The sequence below is a fragment of the Falco peregrinus genome, chromosome 1 (genome assembly GCF_023634155.1).
Source record: "Falco peregrinus isolate bFalPer1 chromosome 1, bFalPer1.pri, whole genome shotgun sequence".
NCBI classification, from domain to species: Eukaryota; Metazoa; Chordata; class Aves; order Falconiformes; family Falconidae; genus Falco; species Falco peregrinus.
Genome location: NC_073721.1, coordinates 40,990,481 through 41,012,513, shown reverse-complemented (window position 1 = coordinate 41,012,513; position 22,033 = coordinate 40,990,481). Strand labels below are relative to the sequence as shown.

Here is a 22,033-nt window from a genome sequence, read left to right as displayed (position 1 = left end):
ACATGGAAACTTAAATTCCTCCAAAGATGTGGCTGAACTTGGTTGAGATTAAATCTCCCTGTGTGAATTAACCTTTATTTTTCTCTGTCCTCTCTTCCTTTGAAGGATATAATTGATGCTGCATGTGAAGTTCTGGCAGCTTCCAGCATTCCTCAGCTCTTCTGGAAGACAGTGAGTGTGTTTGCAACTTCTTTGACCTTGCTTATAACTAAAACCTGATAAAAGATCCCCTGTTAGGAAATTAACAGACTGATTGTATTTAGTTAGTTTTAGGAGGGCCTGAGGAGCTAGTGTTTGTTTGTATCAATCTTTGATTTACTTTTGCCCTTTCCTGCCTTTTAGGTACAGCCTTGGCTTTACTCTTGAAGGATACTGGAACAAGTTTTAATATAGGTGATAGTTTAAACCAGGGCTGGGGTTGCAAGGATTGAACTAACTGCTGGCAAAAGCATCGTGCTTATTTTTTTGTTGTCACAGAATTAGGATGATACGTAGTGCGGTACAGTCTTCCTGCCTTATACTTGCACACTGCCTCATGCTTTAGTCTGTGCAAGGACTGGAGTGATACTTTTGTGCATGATTAATGTTAAATGTACACCTTAAAAAAGAACTGTATCCTTGTGTTATGCTGAGACCATTTTAGCATTTCTTTTTAGTAATAGGACATTTGTTTTCTGTTTCCACCACCAGGAACCTACTGCAGGTCTAGGTATTATCCTGGACAGTGTGTGTGGTATGTTCCCCCATCTTCTTACTCCGCTCCTTCAGCTGCTCCAAGCCCTTGTGTCTGATAAATCTACTGCAAAAAAGGTACAGGATCTCTCTTGCTGTTTTGGAGATGATTTATTTTAAGTCAGGGATAACATGCTGTGTGATTATTTCTGTTATTTGTGCTTATCTCAATTACAGACTTAGGTAACAGACATCAAGCTTTTGTCAAAGAGCGGGGGACTGGGCTCCTTTTTAGTCCTGTGCTGTTGCAGGACTTCTGGCTTTTAGAACACTTTTTTACTCTAGCGGCTGAAGATTAAGATGACTAATTTCTCGGGTTGTGCTTTACCCATAAGGCATTCCTGATTCATTAGATGAGGCTTGTCTGGACATGTGGGCTGTCTAATGATGTTTTCGTAGGGTTGGTGTATTAGGAGGATGTTGTATGCATCAAGAAAACTTGCCTATTCCTGGAAGTGACCTGGTTGATTCATTTTTAAGGAGGTCTGGCTCTTCAGCTGTATTGTTTAAGCTCTGTCTGTATGCAGGTGTACAGTTTCCTGGATAAAATGTCCTTCTATATTGAACTGTACAAACATAAACCTCCTGATGTGATCTCTCATGAAGATGGCACACTTTGGCGAAGACAGGCTCCAAAACTCCTTTATCCTCTTGGTAAGGAAACTGCACTTAAGCTTTTCTCATTGTGAAATGGTTTGGGGAATTTAGTTCTTTATCTGGATTTTAACTTGTGGGTAAATTTGTGACTTTATTTCACCTGCTTCAATCTTCAGGACTAGGTCAAACAAATCTGCGGATACCTCAGGGAACAGTGGGCCAAGTAATGTTGGATGATCGGGCTTATTTGGTACGATGGGAATATTCCTACAGCAGCTGGACACTGTTTACCTGTGAGATTGAGATGCTGCTCCATGTTGTATCGACAGCAGGTGAGATATCTGGGAGTATGAAAGAGAACAAATAATTGTTAATTGGTATCAATTTGAGGTTAATATGAATGTTTTTTGGCATGGGGAATGACTGTGGGGATGTGTGGTAAGGTTAATTGCCACGATTGAGAGACGGGATGCAGCTTGATGCAAGCGAATGTCACTTTAATTAGCCAAGTAGCATGATTATATACACACAAGCAATTGTTACATCTTATTCTGATTGGTCCAAAAACTTGTGTATTCTATAACTATGTGGCAACTCGTGTGAAGATCTCACGCTAGCTATTTAGCAATTCAGCAACAGTTAAAGATAACAATGTCTGCAGTTCTTGTACCATGTCCTTGAGCAATCTGGCTAACCAACCGCCTTGTTCCCTGTATAGTCTCAACTTGACGCTTAGTCCCTGTTTCTATATCCTTCAGCAGTTTTTCATGTCTCTTATCACCAGGCCTTGTGACCCACAAGCTTGAGCGCATTCCTTTCAGCTAACTGATTGTTACTTACTGTCCTGCTTCCCGGGCCCCCTCCTGCAGTTAATGTGCATTGTTTCAGATTTGATTGCTACTTAAGTATGATTTTGCATTCTAGTATTAGTTTTCTTTACCCAGATGTGATTCAGCATTGCCAGAGGGTCAAGCCAATAATTGATTTGGTTCATAAAGTCATCAGCACTGATGTATCAATAGCAGATTGTCTTCTGCCAATCACGTCACGAATCTACATGCTCCTGCAGAGGTAAGTCACTGAATGGCATGAAGTCACTAACAGCAGAGGTAGCTGAGAAGATATAGTGAGCTCGAAGAATGGCTAATTACTAATTTTGCCAAGAGCTTTGCAAGAAGTGTGTCTCTGTGCTTGAGCTCCCCAAGGTTGCCTGTTCAGTTCTCAAGACTGTTCCGGCTACACACTGTTTAATGCTTTGATGCAGCAGAACGGACCCTCTTCCACTTCTTTCCTGAATGTTGTGCAGTTTTATTCATCTAAAGGCATTTTTTATCGGTAGCTGTATTTACATGAAAGGGGAATAAAACATAGCATTAGAGCAGTAACTTCCAGGTGTTATAACAGTTGTACTTATTTACTCTCCTGTCAGTGTGAACTGCCTGGGAACTGACATTCTTCTGCAAAATTACTGTTCAGTGTGACAGTGCTGTCTTGCCAGCCTTGCCTCTTGCAGTAAATTGGTCTGACTCAGGTGTGAGGGGGAGGTGGCAAGTCTAGACTGAAAGTGCAGACTCTGGTGTCTGTATGTACCTGCTTAGATTTTATACTTGTGTACTTCAGTGGGAGAGAAGCTTTTTTCATTTAAAAAAATGCAGTATATAGGCTAGACTTCAGGTGGCAGTGCATTTTATGCATACTGTTTCTCTTTTGTAGGCTAACAACTGTAATCTCTCCCCCTGTGGATGTTATTGCTTCTTGTGTCAATTGTTTGACAGTACTGGCTGCTCGGATGCCAGCCAAGGTGAGGAAATGACCTTCTGGGTTTGCTGGATTTGAGAACTAGTGGGCTTGTATAGATGAATGAGAGGGAATATCTGTACTTTTTCTCTTGCAGGTTTGGACTGACCTTCACCATACAGGGTTCTTACCGTTTGTTGCCAATCCAGTGTCCAGTATGAATCATGTGATTAGGTATTCATGATCTATTCCACATGCCACACACACCCCCCTTTTTTTTTTTTTTGGCCTAACCTATTCATAACATGTCATCAGAACATTTTGTCAGTGTGAAATCTATTGTCTGACATCTCTCACTCATGTCAGAATCCTGCTAGTCACCTAGTAGTGTAATAAACCCTCTTGCTCATTTCACAGTGCAGAGGGAATGAATGCTGGAGGCTATGGAAATCTGTTGCTGAGCATAGAACAGCCTCAAGGCGAGTACAGTGTTACCATCTCCTTCCTGAACCTGATAACTACTCTTGTCCGGGTGAGTGCGTCTGCAATTGTCTGCATGTGAAATCAGCTGTTAGGTGTTATGGTAGGAAGGTGAAATACAGCTGTGTCTGAGATCAACCTCCTGTGCAGCAGGTCTCTGAGTTATCATTGGTTGATGCTCCCTTCCACACTACTGTTTGTGCTTTCTCTGTCGTCCGATTCTTTCAAAAAACTGTTTTGTTTCATCTACAAAAGAAGTCGCTTGTAAATCTATGTCCCCGTGCTTGATGATTTTCTCACGCTTTAAAGACATATGGCACATCTTCCTTGCAAAAGGTTTCTTGTCCCTTTTAAACCAGAAGGGGGACAGCAAAATTTCTGTTTCTTCTAGGGACAACTTGGTAGCACCCAGAGCCAAGGACTTGTGCCCTGCATTGTGTTTGTCCTGAAGGAGTTGTTGCCAAATTACCACAAATGGCGCTATAACTCTCATGGAGTGAGAGAGAAAATTGGTAAGGATGTTGAAGGGGGGAGAAGAGGAGAGGGTGAAAAGGATCGCCTGTCTTCTCAGACAGAATCTGTAAATTTTTCTTCCTTTTTTTTATCATACCTTTTCTAGCAGCTATTTGGAATTTGCTTTGTATGTCTACCAGTATTGCTAGATGCTGTGATTTGTTTGAAAGTAGTAGGAGCTAGGCAACAGATCTTCCTGAAAACTGAGCAGTCTGTTTAATCTCTGTTTTAGGATGCCTAATTCTGCAGTTGATCCATGCTATACTGAACTTATGCCCTGAAATGGATCCTCGCAGTAGGTAAGACAGGTGATGGATTTTGTATCTGCGTTAGCCTGACTTACAGTACAGGAGTCTATTGTTTTGTTTCAGTTTATAAATGCAAATGACTAGGCGTGAACTGGCATAGTTGTATAGTGGTGGTTTCAGCTCTTTTCTGTGTTACTGAGTGCAGGAAGGGTAGAAGAAGATGAGGAACAGAGCAAACCACGTTGGTTTCTAGAATGGTGAAAAAAGAGAAAGCAGTAAATAGATTTCCTGGGACAGACAGCCATTCACTTTTCTATTTGGTGTATCCACTCTAAAGAAAGTAGAAGGGAGAGTAAGGTTAGGGGTCAGTGGGACTGCAGAAATTAAGAGGTTACTTTGTGGTAGTTTTCTAAATGCTATGTGGCAAAATACTGCAAGTGCTCCTAGTGATGATGTCCTGTGTTGTTTGTGACTCACAGCAATGCCCCCAGCCTTCAGTCCTTGTGCATCTTCAGCCTGGCCAACACTGAAGCAGGGCAAGCTGTCATTAACATCATGGGAATTGGTGTGGACACTATTGATATGGTAATGGCCTCCCAGTCCAGTAGGTGAGTGGTGTCTTTCATTTCAGTAGTGTGGGGAAAGCAGCAATGATGTTGGAAATGTAGCTTTGACTTGATTACATGTAATGGGGGATCAGTGTAGCGGCTAGCCATGGCAGCCTGCCTTGTATGGTCTGGAGGAACAAGCCTTGTTTGTTCCAGGTCTGTATATGGTTTCTGCTGTACACCCTCCATTTCAGGCAGTTGTTTTAGTTTTCTATTTATAAATGACATTTGGAGCATGCTGGTGGGTGTAAATGTGCTGAATTGTTTATGTCTGCTAGCACTTACATTGTTTTATAAAGAATTTACTTGGAACTCAATTTTGTAAGATTGAATGAATGAATTTGGAGCAAGAAGATTAGAGCCAATGTTAGTTCTGTGTCTTCGGGTAACACCAGAGTTCAGCTGGTTCATGAGCTACGCTCATGAATAAATTGTAATAAGGCTTGAACTGGGATTTTGGAAGTGCTAACGAAGATCAGTCTGTACAGGGTGGTTCTGAAGGCGGCTTGAAGAACTCTAGAATTATTGAAGATACCTTCAGTGTTGAGTGCCTTAACTTCCTTATGTGACCGTCTGAAGGCTTGAATCTTTTGCTTAGCTATGATTGAATCTCTCCACTTTTTCCTCTGTTCTCTGTTCCTGGCCAACTTTACTTGACACATAGCCAGTCAAACTTGTTAGCAGGTTGTTTATGATAAAGTCTGCTGATCTTTTTTCTTTCCAAACAAGTCTGGGAGGGAATCCAGACTTATCAGGGAGAAAGTGAGACCTATTTGAGAAGCGGTTTTGGTTTTAATGTCTCTCCAAAATGTTTATTTGATAAGGAAGGTCTTAGGAAAAACCCAGAATTGGAGCCAGTGTTACCTCTTAATCCAGTTTTGGTTCACTATAATTTCTGTGAGATTGGTTCTGTAAATGTTTCTCCCTCTGTCTTAATAAGTTTTGTATTTCTGTATCCCAAAGAGGGAAAAAAAATGACAATAGGCTGTCAGACTCTTTTTCTTTTTTGTTCAGTGCTGAAAACTCAGGGCTGGGTAGGCAATATTTTTTTGTGAATATGTGAAAGTCAGTATTTCAGCAGCTTGTGTGTGGTGACGTGGCAGTCTGAGTAAAAATGTCTTATAACCCCTGATTGACAGAGTATAGAATTTCCTTTTTGACTGTTGTGCAAATAATAAATGTCAGTTGTCAACACGGTTATTTCAGTTACTTACTTCGGTTTCTTTTTGGAAACACAGTGATGAGTCACAAGGCCAAGGTCAACTGCTGATCCAAACAGTTAAGCTGGCATTCTCGGTCACCAATAACGTCATCCGGTTGAAACCCCCCTCGAGCGTGGTATCTCCATTAGAACAGGCACTTACTCAGCATGGTATGTATTTCTCCATGGGGGCAGCCTGGGCAGCTGTGCTTTTGTGTTAATTGCAAATAGCGTGTGTCTCATCACAAACAGTAGTTAAGATTTCAAGGTTCCAAAAAGTGGTTTCTAGTGATGGGAGGAGGCCTATTCTCTCTCCTTTAAGGCCTTTTTCTCCTTTAGGACAGCTTCTGAAGTATTAAGCAAATGTGGCTTGTTTGCTGCTTTGTAATGAGATGGGTGTAATTACAGAATATAGTAAGTCAGTTGCCATTAGTACCTGTGGCTGGGCCCACACCTTGTTGTTTTGGAAGACTGACCTAGTTCTCACCTTCTGCTATGGAAATCATTATTTGGTAAATAGTTACATCTTGTTGCAGTTTCTTCTCTTTGATTTTAATTGTGTTCTCTCCAGGTGCTCATGGAAACAATCTTATTGCAGTCTTGGCCAAATACATCTACCACAGGCATGACCCTGCACTTCCACGCCTTGCCATCCAGTTGCTCAAACGGCTGGCTACGGTAAGATGAGGCTCACACGGGTGTTCCTTTGCTTCTCCCCTTGTGACTTATTCCACCACTGAAATTCTATCAGGATAATTTCTTCAGGCTTTTTTGTATCAGGTAGCTTAATGCAAGTCAGTTGAAGGCAGTGTGGACTGAAAGCTGTAAGGCAGAGCACATTAAAAATCACATAAAGGGCCCTTTAGTTTTCTGCTGTTTCAGAAGTCACTTAACATCTCAGTGAGAGGCTTCACAAGTGGGTTTTTTTCTGCAAAGTATTTGCACCTCCAGTTGATCTCTTTCCACTTTTTTTGAGAGCTTTCTCAAGTCACACTCTTAAATACAATTCCTACACCTTCTTAACTGGAACTTTAACATCTTACTGGGAAGAGGATCCTACTTAAGTTTTTATTGGGAGCTTTCAACTTTGCCTTTTAGAGTTACTTCTTATGGCTACTAAACATTTGAGAATGTGTTTGCAATTTTATTAAAGCATATAAATCCATCTCTGGTTTATTTATTTCAGGAAATATTATTCCAAAACTGGTTTTGTCTTTGTCTTTTCCAGTTTTGTCATAACTCCGGAGAAGTAGGTGAGGGTTAGAGCAGAATTGCTAAAGATTGGATTGCTGTGCAGGTTTCTTCTCACTTACTGACAACAACTTACTTCTGACTTTCCTCACATATGTTCATAGATTCAGTACAAATATTTTGGAGCTTCAATGTGAAACACAAATCACCTTTTGTATAGACAAGAAGCATTCTGTAGAATTTGGTTGGTTTTGCTTCTGATGTTTCTTTCCTTTTGCAGGTTGCTCCCATGTCTGTTTATGCCTGCCTTGGTAGTGATGCTGCTGCCATCCGTGATGCCTTCCTCACCCACCTACAGAGCAAGATTGAGGACATGCGTATTAAGGTCATGATACTGGAGTTCCTCACAGTTGCAGTGGAGACACAACCTGGGCTCATTGAGCTGTTCCTGAACTTGGAAGTGAAGGATGGCAGTGATGGGTCAAAGGTAGAATAGCCCAAGGACTCACTGGTCTTGTAGCGTTCATAGCAGTCTTGCAGTGCTAGTCTCTAAAATCTGGTAGTTCCTAAATGTAAAGATAAATGCGGCTTGTGCTTACAATTAATGGTGCTGCTGTCCCAGTTTTACTTTTCCCTATAACTAAAGAGAAACCTTCCCCAGTATTTCAAGGCACATACTGTGTTAACGTAAGAACATCTGCCAGGTCAGACCAAAGATCTCTGTGGTCCACTCTCTTGACTCTTGACAGTGGCCAGTCAGTAAGAAAGCTGAAGACTGTGGTACAACAGATGATACCAGTTTACCAGAATACCCACTCTGGTGCTTTGCAGTTCAAGGTCTTCTTGGGTTGGGACCCTTTGAAGGCACTTGGTCTTACTAAGTCTTAGCTCGTTTTTTATTCCCTGAAAAATATGTATTTTTTCCTCTCCTGTGTTACAACTACATTCCTTGTAGTCATATACAAAATATATGGTGGCGTCACATACTCAAGATTTATTTCTCTGTGTGTTGTTCAAGTGGAATCAAGCACATTCTACCTTAATAGATGGTTCTGTGGCAATATAACCTCTCTAGTTTCCTTTTGCTTCAGGAATTCAGCTTAGGGGAGTGGAGTTGCCTCCAAGTAGTCTTAGAGCTGATAGACTCCAAACAACAGGAGAGGTATTGGTGCCCTCCCCTCTTGCACCGGGCTGCCATTGCCTTCCTGCATGCTTTGTGGCAGGACCGTCGAGATAGCGCCATGCTAGTTCTGAGGACAAAGTGAGTAGTTTTTCTAAAATGTGTTTTCTTTCCTTTTTTCCAAAACACTTTTTCTTTGGTTCATCAGACTTTTCAGGGACGATTGCATCTTAGTCTTTGTGTGCCCTGGTAGGGGTAGGTAGTGTGTGGGCTTTGAACTTAGTCTTTCGGGAGAGAGGATGAGAAACCCCTATGTGCGTGTTCAGAAGCAAATGTATCTATATAAGCTTGTATTTACTAAAGCCTATTTTCTATGGAGTTTAGAACAGTCAAAGTGCTGCTGGGCACGTGGGGTGGGGTAGATAACTGATATTACTTCTGTATTTATCTTTTAGGCCAAAGTTTTGGGAAAATTTAACCAATCCCCTCTTTGGGACCCTTCCTCCGCCTTCAGAATCATCAGAGGTAAGTTACATCTAAACAAAATGAAGGTAGTTACGTACTTCTCAGAAAAGGTTTCTAAGTGATGTATGTGTCTCTTCCCTCTGCTTGCAGTTTTCTAAAAGGAAGTATGGTCAAGTGGTTTAAACACAGGCGCAGGAGATGAAGTGAATGCTTTCTGGCTTTGCAGAGGCTGTACAGCCATGAACTGTCTTTTGAAATTCTCTGCTCTTTATTCACATATGAAACAAAAATAGATGTTACCTAGCATTTGTGGTAACACTTACTCTTTGGAAGGTATGCTCTCTGTAGTGTATCCATACTATACGTCGTGTGCTGTTTGGCAAAAGAAACTCCTTTGTTTTTTAGGCATAGCTTAGACTGGCTAGTATCACAGAGGAGTCAATTAGGTTCTTGTTATTCATTCTTCCTTTCTGTGGGAGTTTTCCCTTTCATTATGAAAGTCCTGTGCTCTCACTCAGAGTGCTGCTTTGAACACAGCATTCTATCACCAGTCCATGGTCAAATGACATAACTATTGCTATTGTGGGAGAAACAAGTCTCCTGCAAAACTGGAATATCAGTCAGAAGTGGTCAGGTAGCAATAAATCAGAATTCCACTTACCCTGCAGAGCTAGGTGCTCAAATTTTTCTTTTTTTGTTTTTTTTTTTTCTTTCTAGCTCAGTGTCTTGGATACCTGTGCCTTAATCATGAAAATCATCTGTTTGGAGATCTACTATGTTGTCAAGTGAGTCTCTGGTAGTCTCTCCTTCTTCCCTGTACTTTTTTTCTTGATGCTTTGTGTTAATTCTTGATAGCCCAGCAGGCTTTGTGGGACAAAGTACATGTAGTCCTGTGAAGATGTGAGCGGAGCAGTGATTTATAAACAAATTACAAATACGCGTTTGAGATTCTTGCAGTCACCAATTGCAGAAAGAGAATGTTACAGTCTTTCTGCAGCCTGTAGGTGAGAATGTTAGTGTTTTCCTTGTATCCTGGAATAAGAATATACAGCATTTATTAAAACTAATTGTAAACTAAGCTAAGTACTCCTACTATAGTGATTGCTGAATAACATTTAGCAGTTTTCTCCCACTCATTTTGTTTTCCTGAACACAACTACCCTTTAATATGTTGAAAAGTCAGGATTAACTAAAATATGTGCTGAAACCCCCCCCCAAGTCTGTAGATTTTCTTCAGGGATTATATTTCTCCTTCACATTTGATGCGAAAAGTGGGATTCCCTGCACAGGTCTAATATGTGGAATAACCTTCATTTGCAAGCTGTGTCCTTGGCTTTCCTACCTGAATTTCAGAAGAAGTATGTTTTCTGACCAAAGAATAAATGAAGATAACTTCTCCTCTTGATTTGGTCAGGGGCTCACTGGATCAGTCCCTGAAAGACATGCTGAAGAATTTCTCCACCAAAAAGCGCTTTGCTTATTGGTCAGAGTATGTGAAGTTACTGGCGTATCATGTGGCAGAGACAGAGGGTAGCAGCTGTGCCTCCGTGACAGAATATCAGATGCTCATCTCAGCTTGGCGAATGCTGCTGATAATCTCTACTGGCCATGTAAGAGCTACCTCTTATCTGTCATGATAATCTGAGATTAACATTTTGAATAATACAATGCCAACTTCTTAGGGCCTGCTAAGCTGTAATGAAGAATTCAGTGTTTGTTCTTTGAATTTTGTTGTATATATGCTTACAAGTTGACATGAGCGTGGTACAAGACGGAGTGGGTGATGGTGTTTTGCTCTTTCATCAAAATGAGTGTATTGTCTGTCTGAGCAGAGGAGGGAGGTAGTAAATAATTTTTATAGCAATTCTAAGTAATTCTGTAATCCTGAAGAGATTTTGCTGAGTCAAGTGAGACAGGGAAGCACCATTTGGGAAATTAGTCATTGCTGACTTCTTGTCAGCTGTTAATGTAATACTTCAGTGATTTCTGTAAAACTGCGTCATTCAGCAGCTATAAAATTTGCTGAATTCTTGAAGTAACAAATTAAAACAGTAGACTCATGTTAGACTGCTAAGAAGGTGCATCTTTTGTTGTGATTGATTTCTCTCTTTGTGGATCTTAGGCGGATATAATGCATCTGACTGATTCTGCAGTTCATCAGCAGCTGTTTCTGGATGTGCTAAATGGCACCAAGGTTTTGGTAGGTGGTGCTTCCTGTCAGTTCTTTAATTTCCCAGTTGCTCATCATCTTTGTACTACTAGGAGTTCTCTTTCTTGAGCTGCTTGCCGTCATAGGTTTTTTTAGATCTTGTGAAACTGGGCTGAAACAAAGCCTCTCTCTCCCTGAACTGATGAGCTTCTTATAGATGTTTATTTTGCATGTGTCATTCCTGTCATCACTGAGTGAGCCTGCAGAGGGTTCCCTTTGATGCTGCTAAAGAACAAACCTGGTCATCTATGGTTGGACTCGATGATCTTAAAGGTCTTTTCCAACGTAAATGATTCTATGATTCAAATTGGTGGCGGTGCTTGGGCTCTTGAGTGCTTGAGGATTTCTTAAGTCTTCTTAGATGTGACTGTTTGCAGCTGTAACTCTTGTAGTATTTCTTCTTAGCTTCTAGTTCCCATGTCAGTATCCTGTCTGCAGCTGGGGTCTATGCTATGTACCCTTCTTCTGATCCTGCTCAAACAGTGGAAGAGGTAGGTATTTTGTTTGGATAATTACTAGTCACTGCTAAATATAAAAACTTGGGAGATTATATTTAAGTGTTTTGCTTTAGTGAGATTCCCGTAGTGATTTGGGGAGGAAACTGAAGCCTTATCATGCAGTTCTCTTTTGGGATGGCAAATGTCTGTAGGTTGTGGCTGAAGTCTCTTGTAGCAATACATTTATGGTTTGGCTTCCTGCTTACTGGCAAAGAGTGTATCAAAAAAGCTTTTGTGATAGTCCTGCATTCTCACTGTACTGTGGAATGTCTTTAGTGAGATCCAGGTGGTGACTTAAACTTTACACGGAAGAACTGCTATTATTTGTGTGGCTCATATAACTTATGATCCATAGAGCTCAGTCAAGCCAATATATTTATTGAGGGATCTTTGTCTAATCTGAAGAGCTCTCCCTTTTTGTTGTCAGCGAGTTGGGTTCTGTGGATAAAATCATAAACTCCTTGACGCAGATTCTGGAGGGAGTACTACAGGCAGATCAGCAGATGATGGAGAAAACCAAAGCCAAAGTGTTCTCAGCTCTTATCACTGTTCTGCAGATGAAGGAGATGAAAGGTGAGTTGGTGTGTGTACAAGTGTCAAGAGCAGGGCTGCCATGGCTGAATACACCCTATCACTCTAGTGTTTCCAAGATAAAAATGCATATGGTGTTAGTAGTAGTACAGGATGCTGAATGTCGTCACCAACCTGTGGGACTTCCCTACTTTTTTCTCACTTGTTTTAGCTCGTTTTAGAAAGAGATGAGATTTATCATTCGCAGCATGTCTGTGTCTTCCCTTCCCTTCCCTTTCCCCAATAATAACCTCTGAGTTTGATAAAGACAAGATAGGGTTTCTGTGTGGTTTCGAAAATAGCTCAGCAGGTGTGGGAGGAACACTCTAGTGATGCCATCTCATGGAGCAACTGTAGAGCTTAGATTTTGACATGAATTTCTATTTAGAGATAACAAAAGACCCAAACACAAGAAAGTCTTCTGAGGGTACATTTTGTTACAAACCAGAGAAACAAGCATTACTCCTGTCACTTGTGGGACACCTTGCATTGCAGTAACAATTGAAGACCCTCAGTGGAATCTGGGCAGTATTTCTCTGTACAACACATACAAAGGCAACTGTGGTGGTGAGAATCATATCAGGTTACCGTTCTGTGTATTCCTTGTTCCACTGCATGGGCCCTGCAAGCCCATATATTTTGGAAAATAACTAGAAAGTGGAGGGTTGGGGGTTTTTTTAACGTTTTTCTTTGCTGTTGAATTTGAGTTTCCAGTCATGCTGGTAAAAGGTAGTGTAGTTTATTATAATGGTGTTGATGAGAATGTTTTATTTATATGGACTCACAGAGCATAGACTGCACCCAATCTGTACAGGCCAGTACCAGAAGTCTGGAGAAATGTGTAGGAGATGCTGTAGTGTGCAGTCATGGAATAATTTGTCCACAGCAGCGCTTGATTTGTGCATTGAGATATCATAAGTTTATACAATTTCTTGGTAAAACTACATGTTTTTGCTATCCAGCTGACCATCTAATCCCTTATTATGTCCTCCTAGACTTAACCATCTGACTTAGTCATAGTTCCTCACATTCTGTTATGTAGGTTTTGAAATGTAAACAGAACAAGTAATAACTCCGAGAAATGTGGCCCAGTGATGTTATCAGTTAAACTGGAAACCCAAGTACAAGGATTGTGTGTTAACTGTTGTCTGTTCTCTGTGTGTCACAGTGAATGAGATCCCCCAGTACTCCCAGCTGGTGTTTTGTGTGTGTGAAACACTCCAAGATGAGGTCATTGCACTCTTTGATCAAACTCGACACAGCCTGACCTTGGGAGATGCTACAGATGACAAGGACAGCATGGAAACAGATGATGTCTCCCGAGTTAAACACAAAGACCAGCGAGATGGGGTAAAGGGCCTGTTTGTCTGCTTTGTAGCCATGTTTCTTGTTTCCAGATGGAAGTTCCATGTATGTTTGGAACAACTTTCCCTTGCGGCCTGCTGCCTTCAAAGGAAGTTTTCAGCAGTTTCTATTTCAGAACTACTCCATGTCTTTTTGGCATGCATCAATCTGGGAAGTTGGCTGTTGCTGCCTCTCTTTCAGATCTGTACTAAAAAACATTGTCGCAATTGTGAATACAGTCAGGAAGTGTGCAGAGTGTGATGTGGGGGATACCAGGTGCCTGAATTTATGGTTCTGAGAATGACTGAACTTTCGGTTGTGTTAGTAAATGCTTTCAAGATTTTCTTGGTACCCATGTTAAGCCTATACCTCGTTCTCCTTTCCTTGTCACTACAGGTGTGTGTTCTGGGTCTGCATCTGGCTAAAGAGCTCTGTGAAGTTGATGAAGATGGAGACTATTGGCTGCAGATTACAAGGAAAGTCCCTGTGCTTCCTACTATCTTTGCTGCATTGGAGATCAGCCTGAGAGTTAAACAAAACCTTCACTTCACAGAGGCCTCCTTACATCTACTGCTGACCTTAGCAAGGACTCAACAGGTGAGACGTGCAGAGAAATGAAAGCATATAGCTATATGTTTTTAATAGGAACTGTATATCTCATTATTCCGGCTGCAGTGCAGCTGAACACTCATCTGTAGCTAAAGGGTTTTTTTCGAGGCTGGCAAGCAGTAGGCCCTGTATGTACGCCTGCTTAGTTTGCCTGGTTCTCGACAATGGGATGTCTTGGATGGAATTGCTGAGCCAGCCAGAGCAGACCCATAATTTAGAGCTGGTGCTTTCACTCAGTGTATTCCTCTGCAATGCAAATTATCTTCCCCTTGTTAAAAAACCTTAAGTGTTGGAACCTGCTTTCTCATTAGTTGCAACAAAATGTTATTTATCTGCTACAAGTTCAGCTTGTTTGGGGTTTTAGGTGAAAGCAAGGTCTTTCCAAAGCCAGTCCTTTTCAAAGATTACGTATGTACCAAGCCAAGTGGTATTGAAATGGAATTCATAGCACAGGTATGCAGGTTAAATTTTACTGGAAGAACAGTGTTGCTTTTCTTGATACTGCATTGTTAACAACATAGAGGTGTGTGTAGATGAAAGTGTAATGCAAAATAAGTCTCTTCAGTCTCAGAGAGCAGCCACACCTGCAGATTTTAACAGTAGTTTGTTTTCTGTCTTGTAGGGAGCAGCAGCAGTGGCTGGAGCTGGTGTCACACAGAGTGTCTGCCTGCCTCTCTTGAGTGTGTACCAGCTCAGCACTAATGGAGCTATTCAGGTGGGTTCTGCTTCCTTTTGTGAGGGGAATGTGCCAGGGGACCTTGCCATCCCCTGCCGTGCGGGCTGTGGTTGGAGCAGAGCCATCCCAGCCAGGGAGGACAGCAGCCACCCCTGGGGACTGGAGACTTCCAAAACTGAATAGAGGGTTTGTGGCCTGTGCCACACTGGGTGGCAGAGTAAATAAGTCATTTACTTTTGTATCTGATTTGTTCAGACATCTGCTTCATCTCGAAAGTCTCTGGATGCCCCCTCTTGGCCTGGGGTCTATCGTCTCTCCATGTCGCTGATGGAACGCCTTCTTAAAACACTTAGATACAACTTCCTGACGGAAGCACTGGACTTCGTTGGTGTTCATCAAGAGAGGATTCTTCAGGTATATCACATACTTTCTCTGTGATGGTTCACTTGGCTTCCGTGTTGCAGTAGCAGTGGAAACAGGTCAGGAAGTGCAGAAGCATTGAAAAGAGGCTCCTGCCTCAGAAAGATTTACAGTGGAAATAATTCAGTAGTGTGAGAAGGAGGACAGAAGTACAAGCCATGCTGTGGTCAGTCAGGGACGATTGTTATGATACCTGTTAGAGCCGGGCAGTCATCATCTGTTCATCCTTTTCTCTCTCGGGTTTATAACTTTGCTACAAGTGTTTAATATGCCTACTCAACACAGTAGCAGAAAGTTTGATGAGAACTTACCTTGTGGCTGTTTGCTGTGGAAAGAAAAGTATGAGAGCTGTTCTTGGAGGTGGCTTCAGCTCAGCCTTGCTCAAAGAATGAAAATGCTGTGGTCAGGGTTCAGTCACCATTCAGGTCAGCAAGCCCTCTTGTCTTGCAGTACTGAAATACCTGTACTGGCTGGATTGTGTCGGTGCAGATGTGCTGAAGAGTCCTATTAGTACATAGGTGCTGAATTACCTGTTGGTAAGCATGCTCCCTAGACAGATAGTCTTGTATGGCAGCACAGTTTGTGAAATGCATTGACCTCTGACTAACAATATAAAGTTCTCCATGTCTGACCCATGTGCTGTGTGGCAGCTTTCTTGAATGCATTTTCTGTCCCTAAGGGCAGATCCTCGGCATATTCAGCTTTTTCTTCTAGAGGAGGGAATGGGATTTTTGTGATTTAACTGCCATTGCCCTGATTTACTTCTCTCTGCTTTCCAGTGCCTGAATGCAGTACGGACAGTACAGAGCTTGGCCTGTCTGGAAGAGGCCGATCACACTGTTGGCTTCATTCTTCAGCTCTCCAATTTCACAAAGGAGTGGCATTTCCACCTGCCACAGCTTATGAGGGACATGCAGGTAGGAATCAGGATATTGCTGTGAATAATACTTTGGAGCACAGGGATTTGGATGTGTTAAGAGAAAATGGTACTGCGTCACCTTTTTATTATTGATCTGTTAATAGGAACTACTGCTGAGGTCATTTAAATGTTTGTTCTGTCAGTACCTTGTCTGAATCAAGTGAGGAAACGTGACTGTTGGGGACAGAGAAATGATAGCTTGGAGAAGTAATTTGGGGATTTCAGTGGCTTACTCTCAGTTCTCGGTGCCACGCGACTCCAAGAAAATACTGGGAAATCAAGAGACTGCACTGATCCTTGATGATCAGTGGGTTCTGTTTAACTGGATTTTCTAGCTTCCACCAATGATAGTGAACAGATGGGGTTTGAGAATTTTTTAAGAGATTTCTCCTTCACCTTATTTATTTCAGGTGAATCTGTGTTACCTGTGTCAGGCCTGTACCTCCCTCCTGCACAGCCGCAAAATGCTCCAGCACTACCTGCAGGTGAGGATGGGGATTCTAAACCAAACTGTAAGTTAGGAGTGTTGCATGTCCATGCTCCCTGTTAAAAGGCAAATATAGTTTAATGTCCAGGCTCTTGGATATTGACTTGATTGTTTGTCCTAGTGGTGATTATTGACAGTCATCAATAGTTAGAATTTGCATTTCTCCACAGCAAAAAAATGTGCAAAGAGTAGTCTGGACTCTAAAAACTCTGGCCTATGTAAAGCCAGTCCTACAGAAGCAGCAGCCTGTGTTTGAGTATTGCTGTTACCACTTCACAGCTGCCTATGCTGCAGCAAGAAGGCTGCATTGCTGTAGTACTCTGTAGTACCATTAATTAAGCCACTGTTGACCTGGTGTCCTTGATCTGATTTAATTTTTTTTCGAGAGCGCTCTTGTTCTTGGGGAATCCTTAGATTCATGAGGGGGAGATGATGCATTGCAACTGTTATTTCAGCATGGCTGGTGTGTTGATTAGGGATTCTTTTTCTGAAATGTGGAATCTAAGTAGCCTCTGCAGCTGCCTCCCTGCAATGCAGTGCCTCCCCTGATGCACACTAGTGTAGATTCTCCTGCTTCTAGCAGGTGACAGACTTTGGGTGCCGTATTTTCTCATTCCTTTTGTTCATAGCATTTTTTCCCCCTCAAAGTATTGGTCTTAGTGCAAAGTAATCATGTCTGTATTCAAGATTTTCTTTTTTCTTTTTCCACAGACAAAAAATGGTGATTCCCTTCCATCAAGTGTGACTCCACGGGTGCAGCGTAATCCCCAAGCCTCCTCCAAACATCCCAGTCCTGAGTCAGAGGCAGCAGAGCAGAAAGCACTGCTTACAGTGCAGTACAGCCTCTTGAAAATCCTCAGCAAATCTCTTGCTGCCCTGCGCCATTTCACCCCCGATGTCTGCCAGATCCTCCTTGATCAGGTAGGGAAAGAGGAGAGATGCTTCCTGAAGGGGGGAGTTTCCAGCTTCTCAAGTGAGGTTCACTTGAGGCACAGTCTGTCCTGCTTGTGACAGCGACCCCACCATACAGCTGTCTGCTGTCCCACTGCGCAGAGCAGGATGGCAGGACACAGGGAATTCCCCTGATCCTGAAAGAAAGGCTTGGCTGAGCTTTTGTGTGATCTGCACTGTGCTGTGCATGTGTAACCTTACTGGAGCAGACTAATAACCCCGCTAGGTTTGTATCCTCAGTATGCCACTCTTCAGAAGAGACATCCTCTTGTTATCTTTCTGTGTCAGTGTGACCTAGTGGCTGCTCTCCAGGTTCCGAAAAGGAAAGTTTTTAATCCTTGATTCTGGCAGTGTCTTGCTGCTTACTTTTGGATAGTTAACTTCCTTTTCCTCTAGGTACATAAGCCTGGGTGTTTGAAAACAATCTGGGAACAGTCTTTACTTCAGCTTGCCACTTGTTGGCAAGCTGCACGGCTTGGGAGTTGGAGAAGGCTCATTCATGTGAGAGGAGCTGTACAGTACTGTACAGAATGCTCTCTGCTGCTCCATCTCTATACCTGAGCTTTGGGAAATTATCTCAGTGCTTCTACTTCTTCATACAAAAAGTGTGATAGAAGGGACTAGGTATTCCTGTTACTATGACAGTAGCATACTCATTGCCTCTGGGGTCACTCACTCCTCTTTCCATTTCTCCACAGTCGCTGGACCTTGCTGAATACAACGTGCTCTTCGTTTTGAGTTTCACCACACCAGCCTTTGATTCAGATGTTGCACCTTCTTTTGGGACACTCCTTGCCACAGTCAATGTGGCCCTTAACATGCTGGGAGAGGTACTGGCCATTTCTCTGTCTGGGATTGCACAGCAGCTGCAGTGATCCCAGAGCACTCATTCAACTGGTACTTTGAAGAGCAGGAGTATTTCTTCTTGTGTATCTCCTGTCTCTAATGCCTTTTTTTTTTTTTTTTTTTCCCCTCCAAGCTGGATAAGAAGAAGGAACCTTTCCCTCAGGCTGCAGGGCTGAATATGCAAGAGGGAACCAAAACCCTCAAGTAAGTTTCTAGCTATTTGATATAGTTGTGGCCAAGGAGCGGAACTGAATGCTCCTCAGATCTGAACGTAGGTTTAGAGGCATTTGTGTAGCTTCAGAGCTGCTCTTCCTGAATCCAAGGAGTTTGAATAGCCCATCAGAAGCTCTCCAAAGCAAGCAGGGATTTTGGGGGGGAGGGTGTGTGAAGCCATCCTGTCCTAAGTCAACCACTGAAGATGCAGGTAGAGTTTTTGATGCTTATTTACCAGTACTTTTAAATTGGGCTTCCTTGATGGCCTGCCGGGGCTTGGTACTCTGCAGACCATAGCTTTTGGGTATCGCTGCCCAAGCAGAATGTGAAGAGTAACAGTGTTCTCTTGTATGCAGCCTGCATGTGAAGTTTTTCTAAGAGTATTTGACCTTGAAACTAGAGTATGCTGACCTTTTTGGTCATGTGTTTGCTGATGTGTGTTTCTTTGCACAGGTCTCTGCTCATGTTTACAATGGAAAACTGTTTCTACCTGCTCATCTCCCAGGCTGTTCGGTACTTGAGGGACCCAGCTGTGCATCCCCGTGATAAGCAGCGGATGAAACAGGAGCTCAGCTCTGAGCTGGTAAGCAGCTTGTACCACCCCCCTTTCCCACTGGTCAGTGTGAGTGTGTCTTGCGGGAGGTCGTTTGGCTTTGGCTGCTCAGTAGAGCCCATTCCCCAGCGTGAGTCGGCCGCTGTAGGCGTCTTGGGCTGCGCATACTGGTGCCGGTCCCTGTGCCACTGGCGCCTTGTCTGGGGAGGGAGAGGGGCGTGCGTTTGAAAGAAGCTAACTTGTTACGTGCTTCTAATTTCAGAGTACGCTGCTCTCCAGCCTGTCCCGTTACTTCCGCCGTGGTGGTCCCTCTTCACCTGCCAGCGGGGTTCTTCCCTCTCCCCAAGGAAAGTCTGCCTCCAAGCTGGGTCCGGAGGGGCAGGAGCCTTTGTTTCAGCTTGTGCAGGCCTTTGTCCGGCACGTGCAGAGATAGATTCTGTCCTGCCACTGCCTCCCTTTTCAAGACTCGCAGCAGAACGATTCACGTCCACCACAGAAGGCGTCACCTTTGGCAGAGCGCATAACGAGGACTGGGGAGGGGAGGGAGGCCTGGTGCGGGCAGGGGTGTAAACCGAGCTGTAACATCAGCCACGAGATCCCGGTGAACTCTTGCAGCCCAGCAGCAAGAGTGAATGTAAGGAGAGCTGAGGGTGGCTCTTCAGCGATCAGCCCGCATGCACAGCCTGCTCGCTCCGTCTGCTAGAGCACCCTGGCTGGTACAAGTGCTGAACAGTCAAAACCTTTATTTTTATAGCTTGTACCTCAGCTGGGGAAGCTGTGGCTGGATGGAGAGAGGAGACAAACTTTCTGCTGGGCATTAACTCTGCTCTTAACACAAGGTGCAATCTGCCTCTCCCTCACAGTCAGAGTCCAGTTAAGGCACAACCAAGGGATCAGCCAGCAATTCAGAGACCATCTTTCTACTGCTATTTTTGTACTGAATGGTTCAAGGCAAGATGGTGTATGTGTGCTCACGCCTTCCCTTCACCCTGCAGTCTGTGTGTTGTGTGTGTTTCTGAAGAGCAAGGCCTCGCTCCAGGTTTTTAAGTCAAAATTCCATTGTTCCAGTCTTGCAGTTTTTTGTAACTGTGCCCTATTTATACTGATATTAAAACCTTTATAGACAGTAGCTGGGTTCATGGGTGTGTACTGGACATAGCAGCCTTCAGCACTGATTCTGCATCTGCTGTGCAGTAGTTCTGCTGGGCTGAGGTCCCAGCTAACGTGGTGCGAGTTGTGCCTTGTGAGTGACGATCCAGACAGTGTTTGAAGGGATTGTCATCAAAGGCTGACTCCCTCGGCTTCCCCACACCCACTCCCTTTCTCTTACTGTCATGTTGGGGAACTCGTAGGAGGTTTCAAATGAGCATCACTATAAAATACTCCTCAGAAATGATTCTGCACACGATGATGTGGACCACACGCATGGATTACTCTGTGCAGATTCGAAGCCGCTACTCTGCCTGTTGCAGCAGCAGGGGAGTATGCGCAGGTTCAAGCTAGAAGACACTGTCTGCAGTGATGTTGCTTTGTGCTCTTGTAGCTCGCTGGAGTAGATCAACAAACTCTTAAGGTTCTCAGGCTTCATGTGTGATGGAGACAAGAAAAGGTCAGTGATGATTGCTTAAAATAAAGCCTGAAATCTAGACGGACTTTTCTAAGGTAAGAAATCAAATTTCAATGTAGCTGTGAGCTAGTAAGGTACCAGTTCTCTCCTAAAGAGACACCTGATTGCTTTACCAGTCAGAACCTTTTTAATCTCAATGGTTTTAAGAGACTGGAGTGAGAAAATTAGATTATCTTGCTTTGAGGGCTTTTGTTTTTTTCCTTGTAAGCTTAAGCGATAGTAATATTCTAACATACTTGTTTGATCTATTTTTACTTGCCCTGGAGGCTTTGGTTTGAACTAGCTGGCTGGAGCAAAGTGGTCTTAAAGTAGAAGGGAGAAGGGCTTTATTACCTCCTGAAAGCTGAGGTGAGCTGCTCTGACTGGGAGGGAGGTGGTGTGACAGCCCTGAAGCCCCACTTTACCTGTAACCATTAACGCTTTCTGCCACAGGGGAACTGTGAGTGTGAGCATGGAGATCTGAGGGTGAAGAGCTGCGGAGGAGATGGCACCTTGGCGCCAGGTGGCTGTGGGGAGTGAAAGTAAAGCCAGAGCCCATCTAAGGGAGTTCAGTACTGCTTAGGGCTGTTACTTGATAGCTCTGGTAGGTACCTTCCCTTTTGTTAACGCTTTTCAAGGTACACACAGTGTGCTAATCGCTTCATTAGTGTTCAACAAGATAGAACGAGGATTTAAAGAGAAGTAATGCATTCTTTTAGATACTTACTCAAGCACTGGAGTGAGAGTTCATGGTGTTAGGCTGGAGTCCTCGGTGCCAGAGAGCAAAGGGCAGGGGATGCTGTTGGTCACTTCAGTGTTGCAGAGCTGTAGCGTCACTTCAGCCAGCAGCATTTCAGCCCTGAACTGCACCTTTACCTGCCCCGAGCCACAAAGGGGCACGGAACAGCCTTCAGCCAAGGCCGGCTCACGCCAGCAGCTACAAAGCAGCAGCGTGAGAGTGTCATCTTTCTGCAGAGAGCAAGATAGAACCAGCAACAGATCTTGCATGCGCTCTTTTCTAATGCAGAGGGGAGCGCTGGTGCCAAGAACAGACTTCTTTCTGGTTGTTAAGAGAGACCATTTTTAGCATCATTAAGCTGCTGCTGTTCTTGCTAAAACTGTTCTTCCTCTTTCTTTAATCCACCAGGGAGAGGAATAACAGGTAAACAAGGATGGTGCTGGCCCCTGGGAAAGGTATACGTACTGGAAGGGAAATGGACAGGGGTAGATCTGTAAGAGGG

The 22,033-nt window shown here is 43.3% G+C and overlaps 1 protein-coding gene across 1 annotated transcript in view; it reads left to right on the top strand.

The window, feature by feature from the left end:
* Nucleotides 1-20,313, top strand: part of NUP188 (nucleoporin 188) — a 29,400-nt gene extending 9,087 nt beyond the window's left edge. The window contains exons 13-44 of the mRNA XM_055820328.1: nt 106-171; nt 691-810; nt 1,260-1,386; nt 1,506-1,661; nt 2,274-2,400; nt 3,043-3,130; nt 3,224-3,300; nt 3,484-3,598; nt 3,938-4,058; nt 4,292-4,358; nt 4,787-4,915; nt 6,154-6,287; nt 6,688-6,794; nt 7,588-7,794; nt 8,399-8,568; nt 8,883-8,952; nt 9,610-9,677; nt 10,307-10,502; nt 11,015-11,092; nt 11,507-11,592; nt 12,026-12,171; nt 13,337-13,518; nt 13,909-14,109; nt 14,744-14,836; nt 15,053-15,211; nt 15,997-16,134; nt 16,547-16,621; nt 17,335-17,544; nt 18,273-18,404; nt 18,554-18,624; nt 19,087-19,216; nt 19,449-20,313. Of these exons, the coding sequence (XP_055676303.1) occupies nt 106-171; nt 691-810; nt 1,260-1,386; nt 1,506-1,661; nt 2,274-2,400; nt 3,043-3,130; nt 3,224-3,300; nt 3,484-3,598; nt 3,938-4,058; nt 4,292-4,358; nt 4,787-4,915; nt 6,154-6,287; nt 6,688-6,794; nt 7,588-7,794; nt 8,399-8,568; nt 8,883-8,952; nt 9,610-9,677; nt 10,307-10,502; nt 11,015-11,092; nt 11,507-11,592; nt 12,026-12,171; nt 13,337-13,518; nt 13,909-14,109; nt 14,744-14,836; nt 15,053-15,211; nt 15,997-16,134; nt 16,547-16,621; nt 17,335-17,544; nt 18,273-18,404; nt 18,554-18,624; nt 19,087-19,216; nt 19,449-19,619 (4,017 nt within the window). The 3' untranslated portion in view covers nt 19,620-20,313. The remainder of the gene's footprint in view (nt 1-105; nt 172-690; nt 811-1,259; nt 1,387-1,505; nt 1,662-2,273; nt 2,401-3,042; nt 3,131-3,223; nt 3,301-3,483; nt 3,599-3,937; nt 4,059-4,291; nt 4,359-4,786; nt 4,916-6,153; nt 6,288-6,687; nt 6,795-7,587; nt 7,795-8,398; nt 8,569-8,882; nt 8,953-9,609; nt 9,678-10,306; nt 10,503-11,014; nt 11,093-11,506; nt 11,593-12,025; nt 12,172-13,336; nt 13,519-13,908; nt 14,110-14,743; nt 14,837-15,052; nt 15,212-15,996; nt 16,135-16,546; nt 16,622-17,334; nt 17,545-18,272; nt 18,405-18,553; nt 18,625-19,086; nt 19,217-19,448) is intronic.
* The last annotated feature ends 1,720 nt before the right edge of the window (nt 20,314-22,033 follow it).